Here is a 24,586-nt window from a genome sequence, read left to right as displayed (position 1 = left end):
TCGGCACCAAATAGATGGGCGTTACTGCTACACTAGGCTGCCATACTTTGCACCGTATGCTAAATTAATGCGCCAATCGGCTAGCACCAATATCATCCTTTCGTATCTACGCTTCTGGTATTACGTAGAGTACATACTGCACGTGTTGCACGTTGTACTTGCGTGATAGTCGAAACCACGATCCTCTATGCATTCAGGATCTCAGAATGAGTACTGCCTATAATAAGATCCCATAATAAGAGAGCGAGCTAGGCATAGGGGGAATAGGACAAGTATCTCTACTCACTGGCCCACCCAAAAAACCAGAAGATATAAGTACTCAATGTTCATGACAAGGATAATTTGTACGGAAGAGCGGCGCCCTCCATGAAGTGAATCCCTTCTCAATCCTGAGTACTGCATGTATTCCTAATTAATTCTTTTTATCGGCGAGCACAATCAACTATGCTAAATTATAAAACCATGGTGCTGTCAAAGGGGATGTCAATAGCCAACAAATCAAGTACAGTATGTAGCTGTACTATCAACTAAACCTAACCCAGTTTCTTTAACAAGATTTCGCGGTAACGTTAATCGAAATTATCGCAGCGCCTATGGCGATTGTAGGTCCCCAAAGGGACTCTTGAGCTTGAGACCTACAGTGTTGCGTGCATCACGAGAGTTAGTCATCAACCACATATTATGAAATTGATAAAAGCCTATGCACATCATTGGCCGATTATTTACGAATCGGATCATAACCAATAGATACAGCAGATGTTTAATCATAATTACATTTTTTTACAGTTGTGAGCAGATGTTCCGACCTCGAACCACATGTACCTCTACACATAAATACATAGCACCAACTACACTAAACCACCAGTCCATGATATCACTCTCTGTTCGAAGCTCAAAGTTGGTTGGTTTAAACACCCCCGGTTCCTGATCTCTTCACGTTCTAGTTTTGATTTCAACGGTTTTTCGATTTCTAGACACAACCCTGCGTTAATACTCCATCTTCACTCGCCAAAGCCACAAACCATTATCATACCATAATCTCTAGGTCTTTCAAAAGTCTCGACCCAATCGAACCTCATATCCCCGCAGCCGCCAAGTCTTTTCCCCATATCGTGCGGGAGTGTCATCCCAATTACGATTCGTGTGTCGACAACCGAGACACTACATGCAGCACCAGCACCAACCAGCAAGCTTGTCAGATGCCTCACAAAATCCTCGTCATGCATTCTTAGCGCTGGTGGAATCTGATCCGTGTAAAGTTGCAGAACACCCTTTGAATCTAGATTCTGGAGAATCCGAAGCTGCTCTTGAAGGTATTCTAAAGCGTCGGATGCAGCCGAGCTGAACCAGAAGAGGGCTTCTTGGGGTAGGGACGGTTGGAAGCGCGTGCAGAATAAAGTTATCGCTTCTTTAAATGGTTGGACGGGAGGTGGGGCAGCATTCCCAGGCTGGGTGGGGTGTGTTACTGAGGCAGAATATTGGATGAACATGCTGGATGGTAAGATTCTTGTCAAGTTGTGGGCAGGATGAGCTTAAGAGAGCTCCCTAAGAGCTCTGAGGGGATACTGCTTTATATATCTTTGATAATGAGCCATCATGCCTAGGTTCTAGTGTGGACTTGCAAGTCAACTATAATCCAACTGATACCACTCGACTCGGACTCTACGAGCTGGGTTGACATGATGATGTAAAGGTGGATTAGACCGTTTTCAAATCCCCATGGCCACTAGAGTGAGCACGTTACCGATTTATGTGTTCCTTTTTTTTTACTTTTTACTTTTTATACCCAATCCAATGTACCAATACCACTATCCCGCCTCCTAGATAACAACCCACGCCATCCTTATCCAGGTTTCCGGAGTTCCACAGGGCGGGTGGAGTGAGTGACCAAAGTGCGCTTCGCTCGCGTGTGCGGCAGAGAAGCAGAGCGGGAGTCTATTACCACATCTGGGTCAGATCACCCTTCTTCGCGGAAGGTCTGTAAATGTCTAGACCGTGGCTTTTTGTATCAGTGTGCTTCACCTCAGCGTTTATCTTTCACTGGGCCACACTCCTCTCACGTAGAGTGAGGATTCGATTCGTGGAAGATGTCGTCTGTTTCATGCGGTTTCGGATCTTTGGGAGGGCGAAACGAATGGTGCATCATGCTCGATCACTCGTATCCCGACAAGTCTGGGGTTTGTAGGGAATGCCCTTACACGTGATCGCCAAACAAACTAAAATAGATAGCCTGTGCTATTCCATGATTTTATCGCGAGGAATCTATTACGAGATTTTAGTGACTAGATTTTTACTTAACTAGGATAGACACTGACCGCCTTTTCACTGGAGAATTGAGGGTCATCGAGATTCGATATTAGCTTTCCCAGGCCTTCTTCAGCAGAGCAACAGTTTTAAATATCGTTCGAGTCGAGTATCTCTCATGATTCACAACGTAAGGAACCCCGGAGCACATCTTTATACCGTTAAGAAATGATGCCTGTCAGGGAGGGAAATATCGCCAAGACCGCTTCTCTTCACACCCAACACCAGCATTTATTCATATCCAATCAATAGACCTGCCCTTTTCACTTGAGCCACAGCGACGTCTAACAGAAAATCTAACCTTAAAAATATGAAAGGGGAAAACGGGCAAACCAAGAATATAAGATTCGGACGATGACGCCAATCCATCAAGAATTGAAAGGACGAGAGAAGCGTGATAAAGTACAAGCAAGTACATATACTTAAGGTCCCAATCCCAGCAGAAAGATTCGTGAGAGGGGATGATCAGCAAAAGGAGCTTTTTTCAGAAGGATATAAGGAAAAAAGAATAGAAGTAGAGAGATGAAACCCGAAGAATTATCATAGAGTACAGTAATAAACCAGTCCATAAGTAGTCCACTTGTAGAAGTACCGAAAGAAATATGAAGAAGAAAGCAATATGAACCCCTGCCCAAAACTAAAACCCGAACCCAACAAAAGGAAAAAGGAACGGAAATGAAAATGAATCAAGATGAACAGAATTGAAAACAAACAACTCCCTAAAATTTCTTTCCCTTCTTGTTTTTCTTCTTTTTACTCTTGTCTGGAAGCACAACCGGCACATCGATTAATTCCCATTCTAGGTACCGGATCATGTATTCGTCAACTTCTTCCGGTTCTCGGTCTACCCTACCCCAGTCTTCACCATAGATATCGTGTCCAAGACCCTTATTCAAATCCTCGCCGACGACTACTTCAGACTCAACTGGGGTCATAGCAGGAACCGACAGTTCATCCGTTGGCGGTTCCTCGGCGAGTATATCCTTCTCTCCTGCATTTTCCTTTGTCCTCTCCTTGATTTTAGGCACCATAACTGTCGTCGCCGGGGAATTTGTATCCTTGGGTGTCTGAGACGGCGTTTGCCTCTCCGCGAAGTCAGCCCCATCAGCATCAACAACCTCCCTCTGCGCAACCTTTGCAGCAGCTGCATCTTCAACATCCTCAGCCGCTTCAAGGGCTTTCTCCATATTGACTCCTGCTGCAGCCACAGGTGCATCGGCGGTTTCATCATTGAGCTCTTTAATGACATCATCACCAAGCATGTCGCGGATTGAGAGTTTGTTGAAGTAATCGGTCGTGAAGTCACCCTCTTGGATGACGACGTCGTCTAACATTCGCTTCTGATTGGACTTACGAAGAATGTTAGATTCGATTGTGTATTCGGACACAAATCTGTAGATATGGACATCGCGGGTTTGACCGATACGATGACAACGATCTTGGCACTGCTTGTCCATGGCAGGATTCCAGTCAAGATCGTAAAAGATTACAGTATCCGCGCCAGTCAAGTTGATCCCCAATCCACCGGAACGAGTAGACAGAATGAATACAAGAATTCTTGGGTCATTATTGAAGCGGTCTGTCAAGATCTGCCGCTGTTCTACCTTTGTTGCGCCATCAAGACGTAGATAGCGGTGACCATGAATATTCAAAAACTGTTCCAAGATATCCAGTACCTTCGTCATTTGTGTAAAGATTAAGGCACGATGGCCCCCAGCCTGCAGCTCCCGTAGTAGCCCGTCCAGCCTCTGTAGCTTACCACAATCGTACTGCAGCAGCCGCTTATCGGGGAACGCGATTGACTGTCGAATACGCGAATTATGAAACGGATCTGAAGGAAACAGATCCTCAGCCTGAGCCCTCAGAACAACCTCAACACCCTTAGGCGTCAACGCTATCGGCGCCATATCCACCGAAACGACATGTGGGGTAACACAGCCGAATTTATCGATAATTGTGCTCAGCGACTCTGTACGTTCTTCGATTGTAGGAATCATGGAACGAACAGTCTCGGAATGATTCAAAAACCACTCTGTGGTCTGTTCTCGTCTCTTAGGTTGACGTCGAATAGGACCTATTGATATGTCTTCTGAGCACGCTTCGACAAGGTTGCGTGCATAGAGAGGCCGGTATTGCGTTCGAATGCGATTGAGTCTTAAGCAAGATTTGAGTCTCTCAAGATGCGACATCTCTTTTTGATACTCCATATATGCATTGTTTCCCTTCACGGTCGACAGATCCTGTTCAACCGGCGTAATCAAGGTAGCTTTATCCGCATAATACTTCTCCAAGAGGTTCGTCGCTGAGAGCGCTTGAATCCTGCTAGTATTCTGGGTTGTAAGACCGTTGTTCCTTGCAGGAACTAGTCCACAAAACTCCAAGAAATCAGTACTAAAGAAAGGCTCAAAAGGATTTTCATTCAGTAATCTTCTCCGTACGAGTAACTCCTTGGTTTCGTAGTCCGCGACCACACTCCTCTTCATCGCAAACGAGGTGACAATCTGTCGAGTCTCGAACAAATCCGGATGATTACAAACCTTGCGAAGCTGCATCAAACAATTGATGATGGAAAGGTAATTCCCAGACACCAAAGTTTCCCGGGTCTGTGCCATTGACATGAATTCCTCGTAGAGAAATCTTTGTCGTTTAGATAACCGGCAATATACAATATGCTCGTACTTCGCCGGCATCTGCTTCTCTACATCTGCCTTCAACCTTCGCAGTAGATACGGCCGAAGAACCCTGTGCAATTTCGTAACCGTGCGTTTCGCCTCATCATCCATTCCCTCCCTCCCACCTTCAATAAGCTGATCAACTGGATGTGCGAACCACTCCTGAAATTCCTTTAAGTTTGCAAACCCGGCAGGCATAGCACTCGAGGCCCCAGAAGGCATCAAGAAGTATAGAAGCGACCACAGCTCAATAAGATTGTTTTGCAACGGTGTTCCAGTGATAAGTAGCCTGGCCTCGGCCTTGAAATTCAACAGTGTCTGCCACCGCTGGGACCTGAAATTCTTAATATTATGAGCTTCATCCAGGATCAAATAGTGCCAATTCCGACGTTTGAATGTGACCTGATCCTGAAGAACGAGCTGGTAAGACGTGATGCAAACATGCCATAGGTTATCATCGTACCACCCCTTGCGTTTTTCTAATCTCTGCTCACGACTTCCATAATATGTAAGGATTTTGAAGCCGGGGGCCCATTTCTTGAACTCCATCTCCCAGTTGAGCATGACAGATGTCGGGACAACAATGAGATGGGGACCCCAAACTTCTTTTTCGCATGCGAGATGGGCTAGGAGTGCGATTGTTTGAATAGTTTTACTATATTGGCAACCGTTAGCTACTGTTTTATTACTAAAAGTACATCTAAAGGGTAAGAACATACCCAAGACCCATTTCATCTGCCAATATACCATTCGTTTTATTTGAATACAACCCTGCAAGCCAATCCAATCCATAATGTTGATATTCACGTAGAGTTCCACGGAGGAGAAATGGAATAGGTGTTCTGATATCCAGATTTGGCTGGGGCGATGCCTCGGGCGATGTGAGCGATGATGGGCGAGCAATTTCTTTTGGGTCTGCCTGGGAGATAGAAGTCGCAGTCTCTGCGTCCATGGTATCTAGGTGACCATTGGACAGATCCTCACGCGTGATCTCTTCAATTTCATTATCATCAATCATAGCGTCGTCCATTGGTACTTTCTCAATAAATGTAGCTTTTACCTCAGGGTGGGCGTTAGAACTGGAAAGACCTTGGGATATTGACGGCTGCGTAACAATGTCCTCTGTAATCTCATCTTCCATCATCACATCTTCAGATTCTCCTTGCGGCTTGGCCACTAGATCACCATAAAGGCCCATCAAGCCACCAAACCCTGTTCCAAATTCTTCATCAGAATCATCATCGTCAGTTTCATCATCGTCATCTTCTTCGTCGAATTCTTCTTCTGAATCCATAGTAGTTGACTCATCGCTGCCGTCCATTAGGATTTGGTCAACCTCTTCTAATTCAGGCAAAGTAACTGAGCTTTCATCCCGATTCTTTTCAAGAGTATGACCCGCCGATATATCTTGCATTTCCTCGTCGGAAGGATCATCATTATCCGGACCTTCAAGGTTAGCTCCTGGTGTATCAGTTGTCAATGCTTCGTCTTCATCATCTGCAGGCGACTCTCCACTGAGTTCCGGGAAGAGACTAATGAGCCCTTTCCCGCCAGTAGTAGGCCTAGATGTGGATTTCTCAGTTACGCCAGCGTATTTAGCTTTCAGTTCTTCAACAGTGAGATTCTCGTCATCATCTCCACCGTCGTCCTCTTCAGAATCACTGGTAGACATGTTATCCTCATCCGCCAATTCCATCTCTTGGTTCTCAGACACATTATCACCCTCTCCTTCGTCATCATCTTCATCATCCTCTCCGAATTCTTCTTTATCTTCCTCGCCTAGCTCCGACTCGCCTCCTGATTGGGTGGCTATAGAAGTTTGTCTGTCTCCTCGGCGGGCTTCAAGTAGTTGTGTTGAGTGCTCAAGCATTTGGTTGAGATGCTCCTTTCCGGCTAGCCGTTGTTCCTCTTCCGCCCGGACACGTCTTCGGCGTTCGACTTCCTATTTAGATAGTTAGTGCACGTGACATTGGAGGGAAAATAAAAAAATGGAAATTGAAATACCTTCAGCACTTCTTCCCACTTCCTTCGTAACTGCCCAATTTGTTCCTTGTACCCTTTCCGATTCTCAATCCACTGCTCCTGCTCGATTTCCTCTCTTGTCAAGGGCCTCTTCCTCTTTATTTCTGCCATAACCATTGCATTCCGCTTCTTCATAATTTCCACATGATCTTTCCGTTCCCTGATCAGTAATCTCTGAAAGTGCAACGCATGTGCGACTAGGTGGTCGTAATGAGCATACTGTTGCGGTAGCTCCGGTTGTTTTTCGGGCAGATTCAATGAACAATTTTCAACCGTCAATAATCCACTCTTCACACTTTCTTCAATCTTATTTCGGATCATAGCCTCCTCTCTGGCTTCTTCTTCAGCAGCAGCCAAAGCTTCAGGGTTGTTTGAAATGTCATCTTGGTTGATAAAGTCGTCGAAGGTAGGGAATTCTTTCGTAGCCGGAATGTGCAACGGATGGGTAATTACTGGTTTTGGCTTTCCAAATTTTAATTTGATTTTTGGAGGTTTGAAATCTGGTTGAACTTCAAACTCAACATCAGATTCAAAATTGAACTCGGAGAAGCCATTGAGTTTTGCGGCAGAGAGATTTTCGGATTTTGAAGGTTCATCAATTGTTCTAGAAGCTGTTCGTGCACTTTTGCGGGTGCCCTGAACTGGACTCGGTTTTGGTTTTGGAGTAGTAATTGGTTTTTGAGCAAGACCTCTTTTCGAGGAGGTCTTTTTGGTTGATACTTCTCTTGGGGCTGGAGGTTTTTTTGTTGGTGTTGATTTCGATGCCCGGCTTGAAGACTTTGAAGGAGTCGGTGTTGTTGGGTGATGTTTGCCATTAGTACCCGGTTGTTTACCTGTTGATGTAGGACGCGCGCGTGAAGTCCCTGAACGGGAAGAAGAGGCACCTGGAGCTGGAGTAAATGTTACATCTTTCTTGGGCTGCTGCGATTGTCTTCTCGAGGACCTAGTCGAACGCGTAACATCACCGATTTTGTTTACTAGTCCAGGCAAAAATTCCAGCGGGATTGGGTTTGTCCGACCAGATTTCCTTCTACCAGTCTCGTCCAAAAACGAAGTGGGGGTCTGAGTCGTTGCGCTCCTCCACGGCGGAGAATCATCGAGCTTCCGTTTCTTGTAAGAAGGTTTCTTTATATCCGCGTTTGAGCTGCTACCTCCCTCCTCGTCCTCTCCATCCTCACCCTCCTCCTCCAGCTCCCGGTCCGGTGTCGTTGTATGGCCGTTCTCCGAAGAAGGAGGAGCACTAAGGTCAGAAGAATTCGTAGACGGGTCCCGGGGAGGATGTAGGTCTGGCAAGCCAGACTCCCCCGGGGGATTTGGCGAGTTGCTGCGCATCCACAGACGGGGAGGGGGGGGTGGGGAGGAGCTAGTTAATCGAGCTGGACGATTGAGATGGGGAAAAACATGGGATATTTTGGTGTCCAAGGAAAGCAGCTGGTATGTAAACGCCGCGTAGGAAGTTTGAAGGTGCAGAGAGTATTGTATGCTGAGATATTGGATGGAATGTGGTGAGGAGGCGATGGGGGAGCGATGTGACTGATGGCACTATTAGGTTGGTAACGAAGCGACAACTTTTTTTTGCTTGGGTGGTGAAATTTCCTTTTTTTTTTTTTTTTTTTTTACTTGCTCGTTTTTACGTTAGATATTTTCTTTTCTTTTTCTCAATTGGTTTAATCAGCGGGTATTTTTATGCTGATTTTCTGCTGCTGTATGGTGAATATGGATTTGCGGGTAGAGATTGTCTTGATGAGGGAATTGTGAGGGACGAAATTTCCTATTTTAGGAGGGTAATGGGGTAATGGGATGGATGGGCTTATTTACTTTACACCTGGACCCTCCCACACGTCACTTTCGCAGACGGTTGTATTGGCAAGGTGGAACAACCCACACAGCTTCTGTAGGTATCAGATCAAGCCGTGGTAGGTGCTGCCCGCATATAGAGAGAACAAAGGTATGTAGAATGTGCATACATCATACTCAACCACATCCTTACTTAATACATACAGATTCGTACTATCATAATCTCCACTCCATCAAAGCAATCTTCAAAAGAGGTGAGTGAACTATAATATCGCCCCCGCGCGACAAAGGATCTGAGGAAGGCTCACATATACCCCCGTTAAACCCCACCACAGATGCTTGCCCAAAGGCTTTCTCTTTCCCGGGCACTTGCCCACCGTCCAATTCTCCCCCGCCCCATCCCTACTACATACATCGGAGTACGGTCATTCCGCGCTGGTTTCCCGAGGCTTCCCGAGGAACCCGATAATTCCCCAGTTTACACCGAAGCCAATGATCCCGAGATGGTGTGACCCCTCCTCTCACCATCACTCGCAGCAACTAACGTCCACAGAACGGCGGATACGTCAACCCAATTCCGCAAAAGCGCCAATTCAGAGACCCTTACGGTGACTGGTGGGACAAGCAAGGTCGCCGCAACTACGGGGAACCAGTAAGTCTGCCCCGAACCACCATAATGCTGCACAATGTTGAATCAATCTTCTCTACTACATAGCTTCATGAAGACGACGACATCCTTGGCCGTTTCACTCCCGAGGAGTACACTTGGACTACGCCTCAGAAAGGCATGGTCATGATCGGAACCTTTGTACTCGCTGTGTTTGGCCTCTGTGGTGCTGTCTACAGTGTCTATCCAGATAAACCTGCCGTTCCCAGGAGGTTCCCACATGGAGGTTTGGTGGATGCTCTTGGTGGCCCTGGGGCGCTACCAGCTTTGTCGGATAGCGATGAGTAGGCATCAATGTGGACCCTCAACATCGTCCAGAATGTGTAGATATATAAATTCTCAGCAATTATTGTGATTGTTGTAGTGGAAAGAGCCAAATTCCCCATTTCTGTATAAATATATCCGCCCGCGTATCTCTAGCGCCTTCAATTGTATAGAATTCCAGATTTATCGATAAATCCCATTGATACATGTGGTGGGAAGTACATCTATCTAGTATGTCCGATACCGATCAGTCGTGCTCAGAAATACGCGCTTGGCGCATGTATAGATGGGGCTGATTAGATTAGATTGGTCAGTGCCGGGAGCTCAGACCAAACCGTCCATCCCAAGCTCTCCACGACAACCCTCATCATCCATAACCTCGCCATCTCAAATTTATCAGTTAACGGCCTCTTCATCAGCTACCTTATACCCATAACCCAAACTACCTCGATACTCGCACACATACACAACTACGATGCCCAGCGCCACGGGCCAGAACTGGGAGAAGTACCAGAAGAAGTTCGCGGATGATGAGGAGGAAGAGAAGAAGATCATTCCACTGTCAGAAGAGTATGTTTTATCACTTTTCAGATAGGTTTTAGATTTAGATGCGCAGGAGATGGGATGAGATGGAATAAATATAATGTGATGGCCGTGAATGTGTTTCTGACGGGGTTATAGAGACATTCAAGTTCTAAAAACCTATGGGGCAGCACCTTATGCGGCGCCTTTGAAGAAGCTCGAAAAGGATATCAAAGATTTACAAACTAAGGTTAACGAGAAGATTGGTATGGATCTCTTTACAAGTATCTGTTGGGCCTAACACTGACGGCAGTGGGGGATAAATAGGTGTAAAGGAATCCGATACGGGGCTAGCGCCGCCCCATCTATGGGATGTCATGGCCGATAAGCAGCGTATGTCTGAGGAACAACCTCTACAGGTCGCTCGGTGCACAAAAATTATTCAGTCTGCGGATGACCCGGAGAAGGCGAAATATGTCATCAATGTTAAACAAATTGCAAAGTTTGTGGTTAACTTGGGGGAGAGAGTGAGTCCAACTGATATTGAAGAAGGTATGAGGGTGGGGTAAGTGATCGTCTATTCATCTAGAGTTAACTATGGTGGTGGTAATAAAGTGCTAACTATACGGCGATATGTAGTGTGGATCGCCAAAAGTATCAGATTTTGTTGCCACTTCCTCCAAGAATCGATCCTTCGGTTACGATGATGACCGTTGAGGAGAAGCCGGATGTCACCTATGGTGATGTCGGTGGTTGTAAGGAGCAGATTGAGAAGCTCCGTGAGGTTGTCGAGCTCCCACTTCTTTCTCCAGAGAGGTTCGTAAATCTCGGTATCGATCCTCCGAAGGGTATTTTGCTCTACGGACCCCCGGGAACTGGAAAGACTCTTTGTGCTCGTGCAGTTGCGAATCGTACAGACGCTACCTTTATCCGTGTCATCGGTTCTGAGCTTGTACAGAAATATGTCGGTGAAGGCGCCCGTATGGTCCGTGAGTTATTCGAGATGGCACGTACAAAGAAAGCGTGCATCATCTTCTTTGACGAAGTCGACGCTATCGGTGGTGCCCGTTTTGATGATGGTGCTGGAGGCGACAATGAAGTGCAGAGAACTATGTTGGAGTTGATTACTCAACTAGATGGTTTCGACCCTAGGGGAAACATTAAAGTTATGTTTGCTACCAATAGGCCCAGTACTCTTGATCCGGCGTTGCTTAGGCCGGGACGTATCGATAGGAAAGTTGAGTTTAGCTTGCCTGATTTGGAGGGCAGAGCGAACGTGTTGAGAATTCACGCGAAAAGTATGAGTGTCGAGAGGGACATCAGATGGGAGTTGATTTCCAGATTGTGTCCGAACAGTACCGGTGCTGAGTTGAGAAGTGTTTGCACAGAAGCTGGTTAGTCGCCATCTCATAACTTTCGTATTTTCATGAAGCTAATCTATTACAAAGGAATGTTTGCTATTCGTGCGAGACGAAAGGTCGCAACCGAGAAGGACTTTTTGTCTGCCGTTGAGAAGGTCATCAAGGGCAATCTCAAATTCAACTCTACAGCTACCTACATGCAATACAATTAGATGGATTTTATAGATGGGTGGGGTGGAATTAGATTGAGCGCTGATGAAGGCGAATTGATTGTACCATATCTGTTAATTGACCATCCATGTCCAATTGTCTCTCTCTTTTGTTTTAACTCTTGATCTCTCATATGCGGGGTGTGATTATCACTGGGAAACCCGCGAGCATGTGAGTATTTGTGTACCCTACCGGCGGTGAGAGCAGATCACACAAGACGATGTGGGGTATGCAGACGACTTTTGTAAACAGCGATTGCTGATTGGTGTACCAGGACGCTTAGTCATTAGTAGGCAAGTCCCGGGACATGGAATATCATCGAGAATCAGATTGCCGAGGAAGCGGAATGGCCAAGACCATTTCTCCGATAGCCGCCTGCCCGCCGTGGTTTGAACTGAACAGGAATCTAACATCTTTCTCTCTCCATCATCATCTCTCATTCACTTCACCTGTCTTCCCTCTTTGCCAATCTCTCCCCTCTTCTTCGTGTGCTATAGCACAATCCGTAATATCTAGATACCTTCAATATGAGCTCCCTCGCCCTAAGGAGATTTGTCTCCTCGCGCGTGAGTTCTCCCCCGCCCATGTACATCCAATTTCCTCGGTGGCGGAGCTGACCAGTATGAGTAGATTTCGCCGCGTGTTAAACTACAAACAAGAAGTTTCCACGCTTCTAAACCTGTTGGTAAGCTTAACTGAAACTGATACCCCGCCGCGGGGTGTTTGTGCATGTGAGTATTCTGACGGAAATGTTTGCGTCCATTAGCGAAGATATTCGCATCACAGCACCTTCGCGCAAAGGAAGCAAGTCCACATGTTTCCTCCAAGTACCCAGTAGTTGTATGTGCTCTTTTTCGTCCTACATCATCTACTCCAAGCGAGACCGGCTGATTGGTTCCCAGGATCATGAGTACGATGCGATTGTGGTTGGTGCGGGAGGCGCTGGTCTTCGTGCGGCGTTTGGACTCGCAGAGGCTGGATTTAACACGGCTTGTATATCAAAGCTGTTCCCCACCCGTTCTCACACTGTGGCAGCGCAGGGTGGTATCAATGCCGCGCTAGGAAACATGCACGAGGATGATTGGAGATGGCACATGTATGATACCGTGAAGGGAAGTGACTGGCTAGGAGATCAAGATGCTATTCATTACATGACGAGAGAGGCACCGGCAAGTGTTATTGAGTTGGAGAACTATGGATGTCCTTTCGTGAGTACACTGGGCCCTGATCCTTATACGGGAATGCGGGGATGGTTAGCGGGCCAGCGGTGAATTCTGAACCCCGGGGCTAATACTTGAACAGTCAAGAACGGAAGATGGTAAGATCTACCAGAGAGCCTTTGGTGGTCAGTCGAAGAAGTATGGAAAGGGCGGTCAAGCTTATAGATGCTGCGCTGCTGCTGACAGGTATGTATTTTGGATTTGGAGACAAAGTTTCGACCATAGGTTCTAATTATGTGACAGAACTGGGCACGCATTACTCCACACTTTGTACGGACAATCCCTTCGCCACAACACAAACTACTTCATCGAGTTCTTCGCCCTCGATCTTTTGATGGAGGATGGTGAGTGTGTTGGTGTTCTCGCCTACAACCAAGAAGATGGTACTCTTCACCGCTTCCGCGCTCACAAGACTGTTTTGGCCACTGGTGGTTATGGGCGTGCCTACTTCTCTTGTACCTCCGCGCACACCTGTACCGGTGATGGTATGGCCATGGTTGCTCGTGCCGGTCTCCCCAACCAGGACTTGGAGTTTGTCCAGTTCCATCCTACTGGTATCTACGGTGCCGGATGTTTGATCACTGAGGGTTCTCGTGGGGAGGGTGGATACTTGCTCAACTCTGAGGGAGAGAGATTTATGGAGCGTTATGCTCCCACTGCCAAGGACCTTGCATCAAGAGATGTCGTGAGTAGATCAATGACTCTCGAGATTAGAGAAGGTCGTGGTGTCGGTCCAGACAAGGATCACTTGTACCTCCAGCTCTCCCACCTTCCCGCAGAAATTCTTCACGAGCGTCTCCCCGGTATCTCGGAGACTGCTTCCATCTTCTCTGGTGTTGATGTCACCAAATCACCTATTCCCGTTCTCCCGACTGTCCACTACAACATGGGTGGTATCCCCACCCGGTACACTGGAGAAGTCCTCACAATCGACGAACAGGGCAAGGACAAGGTTGTTCCAGGTCTTTTCGCCTGCGGTGAAGCTGCCTGTGTCTCCGTTCACGGTGCCAACCGTCTTGGTGCCAACTCCCTTCTCGATCTTATCGTCTTCGGCCGTGCTGTCGCTCACACCATCCGTGACACTCTCACCCCCGGAACTCCCCTCAAACCTGTTCGCGCGGACATCGGTGCTGAATCCATTGCCAACCTTGACCGCGTACGAAACAGTGACGGCCCCAAATCCACAGCCCAGATCAGACTCGATATGCAGAAGACTATGCAAGCAGATGTATCGGTCTTCCGTACCCAGGAGTCCCTTGACGAGGGTGTCAAGAAGATCGCAAAGGTCGATGAGAGCTACAGGGAGCTTGGTATTAAGGACCGTAGCATGATTTGGAACTCAGATCTTGTTGAGGCTCTTGAATTGGATAACTTACTTACCTGCGCCCAGCAGACTGCTAACTCAGCTGCGGCAAGGAAGGAGTCTAGAGGCGCGCACGCCCGTGAGGACTACCCAGAGAGAGATGATGAGCAATGGATGAAGCACACGCTTTCATGGCAGAAGGAGCCCAGAGGCCCTGTGGAGTTGAAGTACAGAGCAGTTGTTGGCAAGACTTTAGACGAGAGTAAGCTCCTATTTCCCCCGTCGCCTTGATTCAGATGATAGACAATCACTAACTTATACACCTCCACAGTGGAATGCAAGGCTGTACCGCCGTTTAAGCGTGTTTACTAAATGGGAGTGGTGTTTGGGATAAAAAGCTGAAAATTTTCTTGTTTCTTTTTTTTTTCCTCTTGTAAACTTCTCTGTAAAGAGGTTTGGTGAGGTGTGTGACCGGGTTTTTTTGTTTTTGCCTATTACCCTCCTGTGCCCTTGTCCTTCCTCGATATCGATGGGTGTTATGCGAAAGGGGTTTTATTGTATAGTTTGACTTTGGGATGAAATTGAAAGAGAAAAAACACTCGGAATTTGGATCCTTGTAGGGCAATGAAGCAGGATAGGCTATGGACTGCATGTGAGCTCTACAGCCGTGGCTATGAGTTAGAAATTTGATTATCACTTCAGAGATCAATCACATTTAGATCATCTATAATGTACTGTCGCTAATTTTTCTAACATTGGAACGGTCTGATTGGCTGCTGGGTGCAGGGTAGGATTAGTCAGCACGGCACATCAAAGTACTGAGCACTCACGAGAGGAGGAGGATGGGGCTGAAGGCCCCTCATGATTGTAGAGGGAGAATTAAATTTTATTTGATACCCATAATTCAACGTACAACTCGCGGTCGCGAGTTGGCACACCCCTAGTAATTATGTATCAGTCCACATTATTACATGCAGTCACATGTTCATACCATTAAGTGATCAGGATCATGGAAAATCACTCGCAATGTATGTACCTTTTTATTGTTATCTCATGACCATAGCTATGATCACAAGAGCTGGACTTCTAGGAATTTTGATTGAAGATTATTGGAAATCAACACCATTTTCAAGCCGTGAATATTAATATTTAAAAGAAACAACTCCAGTTTGCAAATCTTGAGGTTTCAGAACAGGAGGAGCGGACTGGTTAGGACCCACTTTAAACATATAAACACACCTACTGATTTGATGTAGCGTCAAAAGGCGCCGGATAGAGATATAGTGATATTAGTAAGGGGATGTATAAGGATCGGAACCATCGACTATTGAGGGTTTAGAATCCACACGTAATTCTTCTCATTGCTTCCCAGGAGCCTATTAATATATTAAGAACATCTTAGGGATATTAAGAAATTTAGAAATAAATCCAATGAAGAGTGATCGAGGAGAATCCCTTGAAGTCTACATACGATCAAGCAGCAGATTTTCTTTTGGCCCAAGCTAAAAACTACGTTAAGGCTAAACGGGTCCTCACAGTCCACGAGTTTCAGCGCGTGGAATCTGTAAACCATGACTTTACTCTTTCTTCGAAGAGATGGACATGCCAGGGAGAAGACATCTCTATGCCAAGAAACTTATGCCATCAGGCTTGCCCATTACACAGTCTAGGATATCTCTTCTCAAACTCAACTCCCACACGATGCAGTGGATTACACAATTAGTGAGTCAACACGATGTGTATTTTCAGCTCGCGGAAATACACACTAACTTTCACCCGTATGACATCTTCTATAAATCCTATTAACAAAAAGATTGCGAGTACCATTTCTTGAACTATTTAGTTATATTTTTATAGGTTCATTATGTCAAATGTCACAAGGAGACGTTGACAGTGGGTTTACTTAGTCCTCGGGTTTCTTGAAATGAAAACCTGCTACAGTTCTTCATCTACCTCGGAGCAAGTTAACTCCAATCGTCCGAACTTATAAGGTTGTATGAAAGGTTTCTGCTGTCCATAAGAAGTGACATATAGCTTGTATCTACTTTAATATATATGGTATTATGTTATTTGATTACTCTCAAGTCCTATGCAGGTTGCCCGCTCAACCTATCCATGTGTATATTCAATGCGTTTGAAAAATTACCCCGAGTCATGATATTATTCATTATCATCTAATTAATTACATATTTACTTAAATATTAAGAGTCATATACTCTGTATTCTTGAAACAATAAATGAATTATCAATCAATTGCAATCAATGCTAGTGTTCTTAATTTCTAATCACAAATTATCACTCGATGCCATGCGCCATAATGACGCTAAGATATCCTAGTACTGGTTCTGGATCAGAAACAGCAAATGCTATCCCGCGCCCATCCCACCTACATGTACTTTGGTAGGGGTTATACTGTAGATGCATCTAGCTGTAGCACTACTCTACACCTGATCATGATGGATCCAGGAAGACTAGCTGCTTTAGTTAAAAATTACTACTCGCCCAACACCACCTGTAACCGTGGTGTTGTGTAACACTAGTGCGTTATTAATCAAGGCCAATACATCATACTTCTGTAACTTCATAAACTAAAATCGGGCGGATGCCTGTCGTGGTACAAAGAACGCTCGTCTGATTGGATAATTGGATGCTCTAGTTTGCTCCGGCACTCAAACTACATACACTAGTGATTACTAGACTCCTTCACGCTTTAAACAGTGGATCATGTACGAGACCCCAGACTAGAGCATATGGCTCTAGAGTACGTACATATCCAACGCAGCCAATATATTTCACTCTATATTTCGTCGATATTTCGTAGGTGAATAGACTAGGTCAGGGGTACGGCAGTTTGTGTTCAATTGACTTATGATCAGGCGTCCGGAAAGAACCCAAGTGCTTATCGGCATATTCTCACGGCCTCGAAGAATATGAAGACCCAATTCCCGCATTCCTCCGCACCATTATCCTTCCGTGGCAAACGTATTCAAAAACAGTGGAAATTTACGACATTGACAGAGCACAGCAGAGTCGTTTCTGGCAATCGTAACAGGAACGGGAACGGACCCGGTTTTCAAAATATGGGGCACAGTGGGGCAATAATGAGATCCATATATACCCACGTACTCTACCTAGTACTCTACTCGTGAGCCATATTGATGTCACCGAGCTAGACTCGGCCTGCATACATCTGAGTGCGGTGCCTCATGCAAGATTTCTCGAAAAATTGGCTATCTCCGGCCAGGGATTATTGTTCGAGTGATTGGTTGAATAGCATCGATCTGCATCAGAAGCTCCCCACACAAGTAATTTTGATCTCTGGAAGCTATCCAATTTATCGAGTTATGGCGGTATTTGCACTGAGTAAAGGATCTAAAATAGATTCTGTGACCTGTATACGATACATAGGATACACTACGTTTCGGAATAGAGTGCGTTCTCGTCCTGGACGGATGTATCATACCTTGATGGTTTGGCATAGCGTGACGTGTAACTACGCATGGGTAGAGGGCCAGCTTATAGGTCAGGCCAAAGACAAGACATCTCGCTGGCTGTGAATCGGTACCTTAAGTGCCCTCTGTTTTATGAAGACCCAGGTTCTTCCTTGTCTCTAATAGCTCACCGGTCAATAGAGTCTTTTGGCTGCAATAGTTGGACAGAAAGTCGAGCACTTCGACAAAAAGTCCTGCACATCTTGTTGGTTGAACGACTGCAAGTCTCTTCCGAAAACAGCTAGACTTTCTGTCCAACCTGCTCGACTTTCGGTTCAACTCGCGCAGCTAAAAGACTCTAATACTCGTATTTCTCTGACGTTTGTGGACGCGACTGATATTGCATGCCATACAAAAATACGCCAAGCTCATGATTTTGGGTGTATGCAATAATGGCCCAGTTCAAAAACGTCAGCGAAATACTAGTAGAGTCTTTTTTGCCAACGACCGTGAGAGGTGTTAACACTAAACCCAAGACCGCCCTGCATGCATTAGGCCATATAGAGGGACCTTGGCCTGCATGGTATGAGGAATACTCGTAGAGAATAATTCTAAGGACTGGTATTCTAAGTATTTAACGGCGTATTCCTAAGTACGGCATTCAAAAAGTGATATACGATACGCATCCTACATGCACCAGAGTCTTAGGTATTTTTAGTGTTAACGACTCTCTAATCTGTTCTCCTCCGAAAGTCTCTTACATACTAGTATACTCTGATGAGACCTGTTTCAGTGATCAGGGCACGCTGTGACCCACAGGCACATCAGTTTTGAAGGCCGACCTGGAAGTTCTATTTCGCTTAGCCAGGCCCAGAACCCATGTCAGAAGGAGGCTGCAGAGCAGATCGACCAGATTTGGCGGATATAACATCCGGCGGTATGGTACTCTACTCTATGGGTGCATGGTATCCAGATCCCTTTGACGACCTGCCTGATGAACGGTCCGACCCAGTTTCAGTCTCAAAGGCAATTCACTCCCAATGCGAGCTGGTGTGGGGTGCTATGGTGCAAGAGGGAGTAGAGGGCGAACTTGTCAACCCTGTACACACCAGCCCAGTCAATTCTTTCATTGGCTCCGGGAAGCAAACATTGAAGAGCCTCACCTTTAACTCGACTTTATGGCTGTAAGGGCTACAATACTGAACTGGTGTGAACAGGGATTACAAGGTCGCCCCCCAAGGCCTCTCGCACCATACCTGCACTCCTGACACGCGCGGAATATACGGTATGTAGGAGGGCTATCAGGAAATAACCGTTGACTGATTGAACAAAGGGTTTCTTAAATGGCCGGTACGTCATTGCATTGGTTTATATTGAAGATCTGGATATTAACCCTGCAAACACTCTTCCCCGCGCTATAGATAGATAAGGTTTAGGCAGATTGTTCTTCCCTGCCAAGTATCATGCCTGTCTGCCTCCTAGGGATTTCTTTACTGCCCTATTTCTAACGCATCAACTGGCCGACAGCTCTCTACCTATCCTGTTGTGCTCTACCTACACGTCCAAACCTGAGGAAGTTTGAGCTGCAAGCACCTCTATGTAAGTCTGTCTGTCTGACGTGTGGTGCGTTTCTAGACGAAAGCTACATACAGCTACAGCTGCTCCACCGCCTCGCTTAGGAATCCCACGTGTCTGGTAGCACAGACCAAACAGGCAGGGGAGGGTTCGGAATTAAATTCCGTGCCTTCTATTCCCCGCAAAATTTCAAAAGAAAACGTTGTGGTTGGGGTTGACTTTGAAGGGCCCAAGGCACCTCACCTCTTACGGGTTGATGCATCGGCTAAGAAGCGGGCGGTAAAATTTTGATCTTCATTAACGCGTCAATGGAGACCTGATTTCGAGTGAGCGTTTGTGATCACAGCCGGTTGTAACTCTTTTTCCTTCCGAAAAAGGGAATCCACGGAAATAAGATCTTCAACTCGATGATCTTCTGCATGACGCAAACCTGTATCAAAACTTGGATACCCCTGAGAATTCATCGGCCGATGGTGTATATACTATAGGTACCCCATAAAAACCCAGGCAGGACTGCCATATAAAAAAGGCCGCGACTCTACATCCAACGTTCAGGTACCCCTATGGGATGATTATGGACTTATTAGGAAGCATAAAAGACAAGCCTTTCACGCATACCGGAAACGGGGAAAAATGCCTAGAAACACGTATACTGCAGTACTATCCGACAACGGGTTTGATTTAAACCTGCAGCATAATTTATGTTTAATTTCCAGGTTCACCGCCCTGCCTTGATCAATTGAGCTTCGCTTTACATAACGCCAAAAAATTAACTCCCTCATCGCTTCCATAACACCCATGGTAGAAGGAAATTTTGTGTTTCAGCTCAAACATTACATCGTTGGATTCCCGTCTTCTAGCGCTTCTTTTCCTAGTACAAGGGGGGCTAGCAAGTTCATTCCCCAGCTTTATCCTGACCCAGCTTAGACCAACCTCCCTAGACAGGTGAGCAAAGGACCTCCACCCCCTCGATCGAGCCTTTAGCCTAGCAGGAGTAAAAGAGTCAAACAGTCAGCTTGGGCTGGTTAGCAACATGGCCAGCATTTCCATCATTTTTTTCCTAAAGGTATTTGCACCTAGACCTAGGTGATTTTATATATGTGTAATTCGCCTGGTAGTTTATAATGATTTAATGCCAGAATTTGCTGCAGATACACCTCAAAATTAAGCTTTAGCAATGATATCTGAACTCGATTCCACTCCATAGGTTATTATAAAGGCGACCATAGCGAGGTAGGTCCTAGTTTAACACTGTAGCTAATGAGGTTGATTAACCAAACCTAAAAATAGTATACATGGAAGGGAATATCTTAACCTGATCTCAGAGGTGGCAGCTGCGCCAGGGGAATGATATTCATGGGATCCTAGTAGAATAGGGAGGTGCTTAGGCTGTAATGAAATAAGACACCGAAGATCTCCAGTGGGGGTTAATTGTGATTGGTACGGTAATTGGATCAATTTACTCTACAGCGTCTAAGAGCCTCAACCGTTTTATAGGACCTTCACCTATAGTAGGATCCGTTCATAGAAGGTCCCACGTTAGTATAGGCCTTCCACTGTGATCGGTTGATCAATTGATTCGCCGGTTTGCAAATATATCGTGGAGGGATTAGCTCTGATATGCACTTCTATGATGCATGTTATGTTTGACCCCCATTTTTCATATTGGAAGATGGTGCACATACATACACATGATACATACATGTATGTACCCCTCAAAAAGATGACCGCACTTACAGGATATCTCGAGATCTCTGCAGGGGTACTTAGTTTTCACTGTTTCCTGTAGCCGTAGATGAGAATAGAGGCTTTCAGTTGACCCGAATTTTTATTTTCAAAGTGAAAGGAAAACTCATGCAGCTAAAGTTGCGTCAGCTTCTGCAGCTGACATGTCACTTTCTGATGAATACTTAATGCTAAATATTCCGTTCTCGAGTATTTCTCAGTCTACACCTGCAGGATGCTCTGTTTGTCGATAGTTCAATGCACTTCGGACAGACTCTTGGCTGCAGGAGTTTCCTTTTCACTTTGAAAATGGAAAACAGGGATCAACTGAAAGCCTCTAATGAAGTAATAATCAATCAACCAGCCATAGATGAGACTAGGCCTTTTAGGGAGCCTTGGCGATAGCGAGTGATGATGCATGACTGCAGAGTTTTGATTACACTCCAAATATTAATGGCTTCCGAGTTAAGTATACCGCAGCCTCCGTAACACGACCCAAGCGATTTGTCCTTCGAGGGATCCATGCTCTAAAGGTCCAGGGGGCTTATATCCCGAAATGGCTCTGCAGGTCCGGATCCTTTATGAGCTGAGATTCTATCGTATGTGTAGGTAGATATTGTGTTGAAGGATATCGTCGGGCTTGGCGCCCTCAACTGCTCACCAAGTCTAGAAGCTCCCACCATAATTCCTGTCAAAATTTTCATCGATGTGGCTGCATATGCATCACGCATCACGCACCCAGTACCCGGGACAGACCCGGTGTGACTTATTATCCTATCACATATGATTCTACACCACATACGCAATTTTCCGGTTGATTTGATAAAGAGCCGGGGGAGCCCTCACTTGTTTCCAATTCCTGGGGTCCTTCCTTATGTTTCGCCGCCCACCGGTTGTATCGTGAATATCTCTTTTTTCGATCGACACCTCATCACACACCCAAAGTGACAGAGGCAACATTGATTTGATTATATCTATGCGGATGCGATACGGTGAGAATTGCAATTGCGGCTTTTCTGCGTGTTAAAATCTTGGAACCCGAAAGGTCTTCTTGGCGTGAGTTTGCCTGTGTAGTAAGATTCTGATCCTATCGTGAAAAGAAAAGAACAGAAGTGCTATGGCCGTCCAAAACCTTTTCGAAAAGTACACGATCGAGATCGATTCGGGCTCCCGGTCGGAATTTACAAGCAGAAAATGTCTCCACCTCCACGGCCGGGTACTACCAATGCATAACCCTGTGAGCGCGGGGCGGTACCCTACATACCTCCACATGTAGTAGGCGGGACATAACCCCCACAACCCGCTCCCATCGAACCTCGTCATTCCGTCTGAAGTTTCACCTTCGACGTCCAAGATTTGAGGTGTGCGGTAGCGAGTCGAGGTGTTGCATGCATACAACCGTGAGAGAACCCGGTGATAGTGATTTACTCGATCCATGCGCGCAATGTCCAATGCACTCGACCAGTCGCATGCGGGAGAGTGTAAGTAGAGTAGAGTGCTCAATAACCTACTCCACATGTAGGTACCCTGCATTCTTGCATGTATGTCAGAATGAAAATGGGTCATGGGGCCAGTTATTGGGATGTTAACCACTTAAGCTTTTTTTTCCTACGGGCGTTATCGTCGTCATCCCGTAATCTGTCACTTCCGCCAACAACCACTCCCATTATCCAGTATGAAAAACTTATGAGACTCCCGAGACTCTGCAAGCAGCAGGATAGAGGCGTGCATAAACGTGCGTAAATTCAACTTCAATACTCACCTATCTCTCCCCTAAGAAGCGGAATCCTGTTTGGTCCCTTCGGCAATTATCCCGCGCGAGTTTTTCCGTGAGGTATAACTAGAGCCCGGGGATTTTGCTGGGCTGTTCTAGATCTGTTTTCATATCTCCCAATGTTCAGGATCAATTCCGGCTGATTCCAAATCTAGAGGAGCCCTTAGTTGATCCCATAATCACGATTTTGTCTTGTAATTGGCCTGGCTGTATTGGAAATTCTTATTAGTCGTTGTACATGTTGGACACCTCAGTACATACGCGAATACGGGGAGCTTTCTTGCCATCCTGTGACCTGCATGGACTAGCTTAATTCGTAAAATACTTGCGTTTGTGGAGATATACTTCTATGTAATTCGTATATGATATTCCGTATTAATCTTGTATCAAATAATCGCTCTTGACTATGTAGCTGTTGACAAATAAATCCGTAAGTAAGACTACAGATCTCTTAATGGTGTAGACCCCAATATAGAGCTGCAAAGGGTTCGATATATGTATCTGCTTAATCGCAGGGGAACTCAATCCAAGGTAAGGGCCCTGCATCAAGGATACATCCATTCATAATCCTCCTGGGTACAATAATAAAGTCAGTAAACGTTATTACCTGTAGTACTCGCGCGCTAATTAAGTAAGTCCTGAGAAATTTCGTGAGGTCGTTGCCACCACGAATTGTCAGGACTCAATTCACGCATGAGTAATTCTATGTAGAATACATAAGTCTTAGTATATTGAGGAATAGTTATGAAATAATGAACTTAAAAGGTCTTACCTCCTAGATTACTGATAAATCTCTATTGTATTTATATTACTATAGGGAGTGGAATTGGCTGCAATTCTCACGTGGATATTGGGTTGGATGACGCCGGCCTCCGGACCTTTCTAAACAGTGTGGAGGAAAGTGTGACACCGCTCCGAGATAAATCAGAATGGGAGCCTATCGTTTAGCTCAAGGCCACGTAATCCCTTATTTATGCAGACGTAAGGCTAGTTAGGGACAGCTTGCGCAATTGGTTCGGACGCGATTGTTTGGATGAGTACCTAGTCGTTAGTTCTCAAGAAGGAGAGAAGATTAGATGATACCGTAAAGAATTATTAAGCAGTTCCTGGACACTTAGATGGTCCTATGGCGATGAACGCGAATCTAGCTTGTGAGAATCCGAGAAGTCGTCCCGTCATTGACACTGTACCCACATACATATGGCTAAACACCGTCACGTGATTAAAGTCTTGAACAGCGTCAGCGAGAGAGATGCTCCCTATTCTACTGATGTTGACGTTGCAATGGCACAAATTCTTTCTGAAGGTAGCTGTTTCCTCATCGTTTTCGTAATATATCATTCTCAATCGACTGCCAAGGCTCTCAAGCGCTATGCTAGGATACCGACGTTTATTGACCAGCATTATCACTGGCTATGCTCCCTAAACTACCAGCCAATAAAAGTTCGGGCATGCTTGTATGTAGTTTTAGTTGGATTAAACCCTTGTTTCCGATACTCTCCTACTAGAGGTTGTTGTAGCGGCAGGAAGGAAAATCTTCTGTACAGGTGCACATCATACCCCTATAGACACCCGGCGAGCCTGAATCGGTCTAGAAAATTGTATCGCGTGTTGATCTTTGTCTGTGGAGGGAAATGATCGCAATAACGATGCAGCGACAAGATTCCTTGTATACTCAGGGATTCGTATTCTAGCTTTGTCAGTCATCTTGGTCCTGAGATCAGTAATCGATAGATACT

General features: G+C 45.8%; 7 protein-coding genes across 7 annotated transcripts; 5 read left to right on the top strand and 2 right to left on the bottom strand.

Annotated features, from left to right (window-relative positions):
- Window positions 1-848: 848 nt before the first annotated feature.
- On the bottom strand, window positions 849-1,490 carry H6S33_003650 (uncharacterized protein; the record flags this gene model as incomplete). Its single annotated transcript, XM_044835015.1, has 2 exons — window positions 849-970; window positions 1,034-1,490. 2 exons carry the CDS (start codon window positions 1,488-1,490, stop codon window positions 849-851), a joined length of 579 nt encoding a protein of 192 aa, XP_044692011.1.
- A 1,533-nt stretch (window positions 1,491-3,023) lies between these two features.
- On the bottom strand, window positions 3,024-8,330 carry H6S33_003649 (uncharacterized protein; the record flags this gene model as incomplete). Its single annotated transcript, XM_044835014.1, has 4 exons — window positions 3,024-4,679; window positions 4,743-5,631; window positions 5,696-6,918; window positions 6,981-8,330. 4 exons carry the CDS (start codon window positions 8,328-8,330, stop codon window positions 3,024-3,026), a joined length of 5,118 nt encoding a protein of 1,705 aa, XP_044692010.1.
- A 455-nt stretch (window positions 8,331-8,785) lies between these two features.
- Window positions 8,786-9,750, top strand: H6S33_003648 (uncharacterized protein; the record flags this gene model as incomplete). The annotated part of the gene is made up of 6 exons (XM_044835013.1): window positions 8,786-8,790; window positions 8,853-8,946; window positions 9,002-9,049; window positions 9,131-9,301; window positions 9,349-9,447; window positions 9,511-9,750. The coding sequence occupies 6 exons, from the start codon at window positions 8,786-8,788 to the stop codon at window positions 9,748-9,750; spliced, it is 657 nt and encodes a 218-aa protein (XP_044692009.1).
- Window positions 9,751-10,201: 451 nt separating this feature from the next.
- Window positions 10,202-11,821, top strand: H6S33_003647 (uncharacterized protein; the record flags this gene model as incomplete). The annotated part of the gene is made up of 5 exons (XM_044835012.1): window positions 10,202-10,296; window positions 10,408-10,514; window positions 10,576-10,813; window positions 10,888-11,642; window positions 11,697-11,821. 5 exons carry the CDS (start codon window positions 10,202-10,204, stop codon window positions 11,819-11,821), a joined length of 1,320 nt encoding a protein of 439 aa, XP_044692008.1.
- Window positions 11,822-12,346: 525 nt separating this feature from the next.
- Window positions 12,347-14,714, top strand: H6S33_003646 (uncharacterized protein; the record flags this gene model as incomplete). The annotated part of the gene is made up of 7 exons (XM_044835011.1): window positions 12,347-12,385; window positions 12,450-12,504; window positions 12,586-12,659; window positions 12,722-13,027; window positions 13,122-13,225; window positions 13,283-14,604; window positions 14,674-14,714. 7 exons carry the CDS (start codon window positions 12,347-12,349, stop codon window positions 14,712-14,714), a joined length of 1,941 nt encoding a protein of 646 aa, XP_044692007.1.
- Window positions 14,715-18,652: 3,938 nt separating this feature from the next.
- H6S33_003645 (uncharacterized protein) lies at window positions 18,653-19,209 on the top strand (the record flags this gene model as incomplete). Its single annotated transcript, XM_044835010.1, has 5 exons — window positions 18,653-18,715; window positions 18,786-18,823; window positions 18,991-19,058; window positions 19,107-19,123; window positions 19,195-19,209. The coding sequence occupies 5 exons, from the start codon at window positions 18,653-18,655 to the stop codon at window positions 19,207-19,209; spliced, it is 201 nt and encodes a 66-aa protein (XP_044692006.1).
- Window positions 19,210-19,981: 772 nt separating this feature from the next.
- Window positions 19,982-20,699, top strand: H6S33_003644 (uncharacterized protein; the record flags this gene model as incomplete). The annotated part of the gene is made up of 5 exons (XM_044835009.1): window positions 19,982-20,022; window positions 20,174-20,293; window positions 20,360-20,414; window positions 20,556-20,581; window positions 20,639-20,699. 5 exons carry the CDS (start codon window positions 19,982-19,984, stop codon window positions 20,697-20,699), a joined length of 303 nt encoding a protein of 100 aa, XP_044692005.1.
- Between the last annotated feature and the right edge of the window lie 3,887 nt (window positions 20,700-24,586).

The sequence above is a fragment of the Morchella sextelata genome, assembly GCF_020137385.1.
Source record: "Morchella sextelata strain SCLS chromosome Unknown scls_15, whole genome shotgun sequence".
NCBI lineage: Eukaryota > Fungi > Ascomycota > Pezizomycetes > Pezizales > Morchellaceae > Morchella > Morchella sextelata.
This window is presented reverse-complemented; position numbering and strand designations above follow the sequence as displayed.